The sequence below is a fragment of the Mizuhopecten yessoensis genome, unplaced genomic scaffold (genome assembly GCF_002113885.1).
Source record: "Mizuhopecten yessoensis strain PY_sf001 unplaced genomic scaffold, ASM211388v2 scaffold5547, whole genome shotgun sequence".
Classification (NCBI taxonomy): Eukaryota; Metazoa; Mollusca; class Bivalvia; order Pectinida; family Pectinidae; genus Mizuhopecten; species Mizuhopecten yessoensis.
In genome coordinates this window covers 182,288-191,513 of record NW_018406103.1, presented here as the reverse complement: position 1 = coordinate 191,513, position 9,226 = coordinate 182,288, and the positions used below count along the sequence as shown (strand labels likewise).

The window sequence follows — 9,226 nt, the reverse complement described above, 5'->3', positions numbered from 1 at the left end:
TGATAAGAAATCCCGGATCATGCTTAGGGATATGTACATACATATTTGATGGAAAACAGACATATTCATCTGCATTATCTTTACGAGTGTAAAATAACGACAGATAATGCTAATCATACAAGCTTCATTTCAAACGTCGAAAACCCCTCCCGGACATCTAAATTTATAATAAGGGTAATTATCTCTATTTTCTATCCTTGGATTGATCTGACACATGGAAATTGTAAATTCTATTTCCTAACCCTAAGCATGATGATGAAATGCACACATCGCTTATATATAATACCAGCCGTTCGAATATATTTAAGTGACCGGGAGCATATTTTGACTCTCATGTACGTTTGAAAGTATACTCACTGATTGTCGCCGAGTTTTCTTCTCATTTCCCGAAGTTAGATATAGTTAGATCACATCGATATGAAGTCATTGACGGTCCTTCTAGTGCTCTGTTGTATGTTTTCAGGTAAGTTTTAAACAAGTTTTAATCGAATATATTTTTCTTAATAATTACTTTGGAGTACTTGCATTGGAGTACCCGTTGATAAATTTAAAAATAAATATTTGTATTATTGTTGAAAAATTCTTTTTGAATGATTATTTTTTTGTAGACGTTGGTGAAGCCAAGTCTGTTATACGTACTTTTGAAAAATCAAGAATTTTATATTTTCATTTTGCTATAATGCATATTGCTGCCGAAACAACCTATTTCTAAAACATGAAAACCCTCCGAAGGTTAAATTACCATCAAGTAACTGCATAACGTTGGTCATTTATTATTTCGATTTACTTTTGGAAGGCGAAACAATTTTGTTTTGCATTTTTATTAAAGCTGTTCTCTGTTAGTGAACGCGGATTATATCAATATAACATTATACAATTATGTACTTAATGTGAGGTTTATCCCTGATTTACGAACCTGGTGTGAATAATATTGACCGATGCGGAAAGGACCTCACTGGTTTACAAAACATTGTATCATAGTTGAATAAGTACAATAAAGGTAATTATCTGAGCTTTCAGTGATAGTTGTCACTAATTGTAAGATCAATTACCTGTGGTTGGAGTCCAGACAGTAGAGGCTAAAACATCCTGCTACATAATGTGATGGACTATGGTAATAAGCTATTATAAGATAATAATAACGATAATGCAACATGCATATAGTCAATTTCCATCTAAATGTCCTATTAACTTGTTTCGTATTAAGTCACATATGAGTTACTAGATATGAACAATTCGAAATACAAATTTGATAATAAATAGTAAGATATGGTTTTCATTAATAATCAGTTGTTTTCAACGTTAATTTCAGCACTAATTTATCACAAAATGTCTATGTAATACATATTTTCCCATGTCTTCGATGAGAAAGAGCGCTTACTTTTAAGGAACACTCCCGTGGTATTTTTATCTTTGTATTTATTTAACAGGTCTCCTTATGAAAATTTCCCTTAATTGACATATCGCACAAGTTGCTTCGATTTTGAATTTCCATTACAGGTTTTGTTCACACTTAAGTATTCTCTTTCTATCACACCTTGTGCATTAATAAAACACTTATTTAATTTGAAGGATGGACGAATGCTGATGACATGAATACACATACTCAGTTACTTCAAAGGATCCTTAGTGCTTTAGAGCGTGAAGTTGAAAAGCTAGAAGACCAACATGTTGACAGAGAGTAAGTCTTTAGGAACATCTAGAACTTACCTAAATGTTAACACATTAATGGTAAAACAAGTGTTATCTTTATAATCATTCTTCCCTACTTCTTTACATTATTATTTTTTTCTTTCAGTTTTTAACCAAATACATGTATTGATTTCGCATGCTTTGTTTCAAAGATCTTCCTTGTAAAACTATAAAAGGAAGTACAGTACGGCCGCGTTGGTTAAGGCGTCTGACATTCTGCTACCACTAGCCTCCACCACTGGGTCGCCGGTTTGAGACCTACGTGGGGCAGTCGACAGGTACTGAACGTAGGTCGGTGGTTTTTCTCCGGGAACTCCGGCTTTCCTCCACCACCACAACCTGGCACGTCCTTACATTACCATAGCTGTTAAAAGGACGTAAAACACAAACAAAAACGTCCTTATATAAGAATATTTCATATTGATTTTGAAGAAATTTAATAATAATAATAATATACAACATTTGATATAGCGCCCTATCTAGCTAACATAAGCCACTCTAAAGCGCTTTACAGTACATAGATATACAATTAATGCAATTAGGATATACAATGTTTGAGGAATTTGCAGGAGCTGCCTTATCAGGCGCTAACTACTAGACCTATGCCACCTGGCTAATATCTCCCTATGTGTGTATGCCTGCGTGTGTGCTGGAGATGTATTGTGTTCTGTTTGTAGTTGAACCGTGCTTCCAATTGCATCTTTTATAGTGCCACCTCACTTGAATGATACATCACATATACCGCAACACCTACCCCAGACCATGTTATACTCCATCTGGGTTGTTGGAGTTGTGTGGCAGGAGAAAAACACTTTCTTGGAGGGCCGAAATGTTAACGACTCGACCAATCCGCCCATAAATATGAATGTTCTTGAGCCTAAAGTGTAAACATTTGCTTAGCTATAACTGAAAAATGTTACCCTTTTATCTCTTATTACTTATATCAATACCGTTGTCATTTCTTCTACTTAGATCCTCCGATTGCTGGTTTTCATTGCTGAAGCTTACTAAATCGAATAAGATATCAGCAGTGATGTTTTCTCTATCAGCACAAAGATGAATAATTAGAGTCATTGTAATTTGGCTTAGATATATTAAACAATATGATGTCTCTTCAGGCCCCAAATAGAAAAAAAACTATCGTATATGCAATGTTTTTATATTCAAATCGGGTAAATCTTGATCAAACACTAATAGAAAAAGATTTTATTATTTATGAGATAATTATTGTAATTTGAAAATGTCTTTACGTTTTAAGGCCAGTGATTGTCAAGGTAGATCTTGTTTATACTTCAAGGGAACTTCACTCTGCTATCTATTCAGTAACAACAAAATTATCTTCTACATATTAGTATTTTGATCAGTTATCAATATTACAGACCAAATCATCGATATTAGATATATGCTTAAAACATATCGAATTCCGCAATGGAAATACATAAATGATATACAGATGTATGATATGTTATTTCAATAACAAATCTGGATTGTTAACTTAGCTATAGAACAAAGTAATGTTATGATATGTTTCAATCGTAATGTTATGTGTCGCAACATTAGGAAAGTAGATTTAAAAATGGTGTCAAAGGCTGTAGATCTCATGGTCGGTCAGGACAAGATAAAGTACTGAAGTCCCTTTAAGCAGGCAGCGCCAGCCCAATTACCTGTAGTCACGTGTCAAAATCATGTCTCGTATTCCATTTTCAGAATAGAAGACGATGATACACTAAATGATCCCCTGGAACGATTGGCCCAGATTATGACACTTGGTAGTAACAGGAAAGGGACGAATCCGAAGATAGTGAATAAAAAGAGTGATCAATCGATCTCTGAAGTAAATGCTGAAACTAGAGACTCTGAAATGACTGAAGAGAAAAAAAAGTAAGTTATCAACCAAATGACAACAGATTATTTTTTATGATGTATAACATTTTCCGCATAGATTCATACTGTATCCCTTTTGAGCATTACGTCATCAAATACGACTCGTCAAAACGTGTCATCAAAACCCTGTTTTTTATATCTTGATTGTTAGTGTGATTTTTGCTTTGGCGTTTGGAGGTCATTTGTGTGCAGTTTAAATAAGACACATTGACAACATATCCTACCATAGCAAAGCACCACATCATTTTTTTTATATTTTTTTTTATATATATATTTACATATTGAGGTGGGGTTGGGGTGGAGTGTCTTAATAGCAAGTTCTGAAGTATCAGTTTGAATATAAAAGGCAAAATGTATTGTTGTAAAATATTTTGTGTATTTAAAGTTAAAAATATACATTCATGTGTATTTTCATCCCGTAAATCTACCATTAAGTTAACAAGATATCAATGCAAATCTATAGCAAAAGTACATTTCTTCTGAACTCAAAAATAAGTTTAAATAAATTTAATTTGTTTCTAGTACTGTGAAGAGACTGCTAGTTTCCTTAATGAAGAAGACTAAACACTGCGGACCGCTCGGTGTGGGTGAAATCTGCGCTGATAGTCACGATTGCTGTTGCGGTTACACGTGCTGGAAATGGCGATGTCAAGATAAACCAAAAGTCAACTCAAACTGGTGGGATGACCTCCATCTTTCGTAACTACTGTCTGGTCACTCCTTGTTAAAGGGACACGCTGCATGGATTCTTCGATTTCGCAAAAAAAAAACCTGAACTCTCAATTCAGTCGCCTTCAACCGCTGCAATGTTTCAGCTTCACATTTCCTTCCAGATTGGTAGCATTGCATGCCTGGGCGAAAGACTTATTCAGTTGGTGAACTATCAGCACCACGAATACTGATGATAAGTAGTTTTAAGTTGTGATGTACATCTCAGAAGATCATGCGACGGTATCTTGACTCACCGCGCTTATCTTAAGCAATTAGTTAATAATTAAGCATGCAGAATAAAGTAATATATATGCCTAATTGGACATAATTTTCTGTGTAATCCATGCTTTATATATACTTGTAGTTATGGTAAGTAATATAATACTGTATTTAAAAGCAGTAAGTATTCGATATAAAATTTAATATATCTACAAAAGACAAACATAATATTGAGGTTAAATATTTTACAGTGTAAAACATATTTGAAAGTCAGTTAGACTTAATCAAACAATAAAAACATGTTTTCGAATTTTTATCCTTTTTCTATAGACATTTTAGCATTTTTTCTTTGGTGTACCAGATTTCTGCTCGTGCCAGGTGACGTCTAAAACCGGAGGTAATATTCACACAAGTGATCAACGTAAGAATAAAGTATGTCATAAACAAATCAATATTAAGACACGAAAAATTATTGCGAGGACGATAACACCATTCCAAGCGTAACTGTGCATATGGAAAAGCCAATGACGATAGGAATGTTTTAAAAATATTTTGTCTACATAGTTTTAATGTTCATTGTTTTTTCTCCGCGCAAATCTTCTATTTGTTATGTTTTTCACAGACCGAGGAATCGTTGACTATTGAGCTTAGAAGTCATTTGGAAATTATGGTGTTTAGTTGACTTTTTTAAATGGAGCAATATATCAGGTAGATGATAAATAGTTTATCATACAATATTTTCAGTGTTTGTCCTTACAAAAGTTTTTTCATCGCTTGCACGTAGATAACATCTCGAGTCAACCTGCGGTGGCCTCTCGATTTTATCCACGTGCTCGCGATGAGAAAATTGTTCTAACGACAAACCGTGACAAACCAGTGTGATAATCTATTTCTCTTTCTTTCAATCATGTGCTTCACCACATCTTACCTCCCGTGGAAATCACAAGTCGATGACTAAGACAATTTTGCCTGAGGCACACTATTAATGACCGTGAGTTCATATCTTAGTATATTATCACCAGTGTACATATAGAATATATTAATATTGAAATAAGATAATTTTCTTCAGTTCTGGGTTAAAGGCATTTTGTTTTACGAAATAGCGGTACTATTTTCCCAGTGGTCCTCTTCTCTTCATCCAAGCTCCTTACTAGTCCAGTTCTTTTTTTTCTTTCATATTACCCGACAGACATTATATAAGGTACTCATTAGGTACGAATTTTTAAATTGGACCTGTATCATGTATTATTGTGAAGATTTATGTACAAATTTAATTTTCGAGAATCGTAAATAAGGTTTCAAAGTAAAAGAAAAGACAAGAAGGAGTATTTCAATCGGAAACACCCCTGCAGGACGGGAGTCGAGTAAAGACTGCTCCTGCTATTACCTCCTGCGTTTTGTAAGAGGCAACTAATGTTGTAACCCAGATGCTGAATTGGGGATTTGCTTTTGTGCCTTCTAGTTGGAAACACTCATTAAACTAAAGTAAATATACTGCACCGATCGCAACATTTGGTATCTTAATATTTTCTCTATTCTTCCCCAAATCGTTTTTGGTTTCATAGTGCTGCTGTTGGACATACATCAATTTTGGCTATAAGTTGAACTTTCGCCAAAGTGAGGAAGACAATGGGTTCTGTCTATAGACCGGAACATACCAAAGTCCTAACAAATGGTTGTTGCTGTCCTTTCTAAACGTGCAGCAATTTGGGTAACGTCAACAACTGGGTAACCATTGTTAGTATAATGAGGCTAGGTGGAATGCGGTGCTGCACACATACATTCGTGGAGGCATGTCCTTAAATGACCTTAGCTGTTGACAGTACGTAAAACCGTATCAAACCAAACCAGACTGTATCAGGTAAAGTTATTCCATGATGTTCTTATTAATTATATTTCATTATTCATTATGATTCCGCAACCAAGCGACGAAGTATACACAACAGATATAGACGTTATCAGCTAGCTATCCTTAAATATAAGTAATTACACCTAGGTACCCAACAACTTCAAATGAATACGACGCCTTCTTCGACAGAAAACAATCGGCAACCATCTTGTCTACATGATCTATATGCAACAGCCAATTAAAATCACGTATACATGTGATTCGAACTACCCTGCGAAAAGTTAACATCATTTTATCGTAAAACAAAATTACCATTGATAATTGATGGTTAGTTGACAAATAGCAGCGTAAGGTACACTTACGTTTACGTATGAACACAATGTGTAAGTGGTGATAAAATTAAATATCCCTATCTCGCTGCAATGTATTCTTTTCCTTTATACGGTAACCTTCTCTGAACTTCTGTGCGGATATAACTGTGGCACAGTTGGGTCAGAAATCTTCCGTTGACCAGGTAGCTCAATCAGTTGGAGCAATAGTTCATCAATCTGAAGACCAAGATTTTTTTTTATCTTTATTGTTGCTTATAAAAATCCCGCAAGGTATGCGATAGTCAGGCATGAGAAAATAGTTCCAATGCTTAGTTCCTTAATTAAGGACAACGAGAATTATAACTCTTTCACCTCGAATTCGTCTACTGAGTAAAAACAAAAGTTTTAAAAAGTAAAATACTGGAATAATATGAACAAGCTTTAATTGTTATGGTTACCGTTAAGTAAGTTCTCAAAACAACCAGTGTTATCGCAAATGATGTATTACAAAGAATTTGCAATGCCATAATACACTAAGTTGGAGCAAAATTAGACAAAGGGAGGGACCGATGGCATCACCTTGGCGTACACCTATACACGTGTTAATCAATTAAACGTCATTTCGGACATATTTGATACCCGATTTATACATGTCCATTAATGAGACCTGAAGAAATACTATGGGAGTGAAGATGGAGTAAAGCGGTTTTCAACAAGGGAAAATATTATCGGATAAATTTCAGCTTTTTCCATCCTACGTTATCACGATGAATAAATAAATGGGTAATAACAGTTACAGGAAGTACGAACCTATACTTGCCGCTTCTTTTTCGGCTTGAGTGACTTTTGATAAGGATTAACAAAAAACCGAGTTTGTATCTTGTAGGCGATTGGTGTAATTTCTTCATACGTCAATAGCTCGTAGTTTCGAACTGTAATACTAGATTTTTAATAATTTTATTAACTATTCTGCCTCCAGCATACATGCACACATGCACGCATACATTAAGCACGTCCTTAAATGAGCTTAGTTTTGTATAGGACGTACAAATGTAAAACCATATTAAACCTAAAACCAGTTTAAATAATAAACACTTAAAGTTTCACAATCTAATCAACACTAATCTGGTTGTTCAACTCTCCAATTATCCCATCGAATGATTCCTGCCCCGTTGCCGACAAAAGAAACGAATTCTACTGAAGGTTTTTTTAAATAAGTACATCTGTAGTAGCCTCCCCTTAGTTTCGTGTTCGATTTAACTGTAGCGCGACTAGACTGGGGAATTTCTTCATTTAAAATGTCCAGAACGGTAAGGATTTCTTCTGAGGACAAATTATTTTAAAAGGCTGGCTATGGTCATGTCGAAAAAACTAATTACAGATTTTGGCAGTGGTACGTTGATCCTTATAAGAGTGTCTTCGGCAGTATATTTCAGTGAGGTAGCACTATAAAGTCGGCATCAGTCCCGCGCTATCAAAAGGAGACAAACACGAACATATCGCAGCCTCCCAAAACACACACTACACGCATGCATTTTGAACATAGGGGATGCCGTCCTTAAATGACCATAGCCTTTGATAGGACATTAAACAATACTAAACCAAACCAAACCAAAAACCAAACCTTACAAGAGTAAAATGCATCTTTCATGGACTTTTAAATAAATGCGTGTGACGTAAAACAGTATTGTGGAATATTTCTGTGGACTGCTGTCGACTAACTGATATCGAACTAATAATTGAACATGTCGACGTCATTTGAAAATATGTCTACCTCCTGTCTGATATACTATCTTGTCAGGTATCTGTATAACATTTAAGCGGACCTGCTTCGTTTGCATTTGATCCCGGTACTTTACAAGAAACCTTATAAACAACGTTCCGTCGCTTGCTAGTTGTCTAATCAAGCAATTATCCAAACTTCTTAGCACCATTTGATCAGTTTTCTGTCGTGTTTTTTTTACTCCATAAATTCCTTTATTTCATTAATTACATTGAGGAACACAGTTGATCTTTTGATATTTTTTTAAATGTCCTTTTTATTAAAGAATTTCTTTTGAAGAACAGCAACCGGCTTTACAAATATATAAACAAATATATATATATATGTAAACCATTTTGAGCATAGTTTGTGGTTTACACGATAGCCATGTCCAAGATAGATTAAATCAAGCATGAAATGATGAGTTGATTTTCTAATTGACAGTTTTAATATTCTTATTGGTTGCTTTGGTTTGGTTGGTTTAATTTTGTTTAAAGTCCCATTAACAGCTAAGTTAATTTAAGGACGGTCTCCCCTTTGTGCAAGATGTTTGCGTGTAGTGTTTGCGTGTGTGTTTTGGGAGGCTGCGATATGTCCAAGTGGTTAAGGGGTCTGACATTCTGCTACCGCTAGCCGTCCACCACTGGGTCGCGGGTTCGAGACCTACGTGGGGCAGTCGCCAGGTACTGGCCGTAGGTCAGTGGTTTTTCTCCGGGAACTCCGACTTTCCTTCACCACCAAAACTGGCGCGTCCTTAAATAACCATAGCTGTAAATAGGACGTAAATCACAAAGAAAC

At 35.2% G+C, this 9,226-nt stretch overlaps 1 protein-coding gene across 1 annotated transcript; it reads left to right on the top strand.

Moving 5' to 3' along the window:
- The first annotated feature begins 302 nt into the window (after positions 1–302).
- Positions 303–4,800, top strand: LOC110450956. The gene is made up of 4 exons (XM_021498771.1): positions 303–463; positions 1,573–1,681; positions 3,400–3,573; positions 4,099–4,800. The coding sequence occupies exons 1-4, from the start codon at positions 418–420 to the stop codon at positions 4,277–4,279; spliced, it is 510 nt and encodes a 169-aa protein (XP_021354446.1). The 5' UTR covers positions 303–417; the 3' UTR covers positions 4,280–4,800.
- The last annotated feature ends 4,426 nt before the right edge of the window (positions 4,801–9,226 follow it).

Excerpts from the sequence above, each read along its gene's own strand:
- LOC110450956 (XM_021498771.1), top strand. The coding sequence starts at position 418 with ATGAAGTCATTGACGGTCCTTCTAGTGCTCTGTTGTATGTTTTCAG. Across the intron at positions 464-1,572 it reads GCTCTGTTGTATGTTTTCAG|GATGGACGAATGCTGATGAC; the intron begins GTAAGTTTTAAA and ends TTTAATTTGAAG. Across the intron at positions 3,574-4,098 it reads ATGACTGAAGAGAAAAAAAA|TACTGTGAAGAGACTGCTAG; the intron begins GTAAGTTATCAA and ends ATTTGTTTCTAG.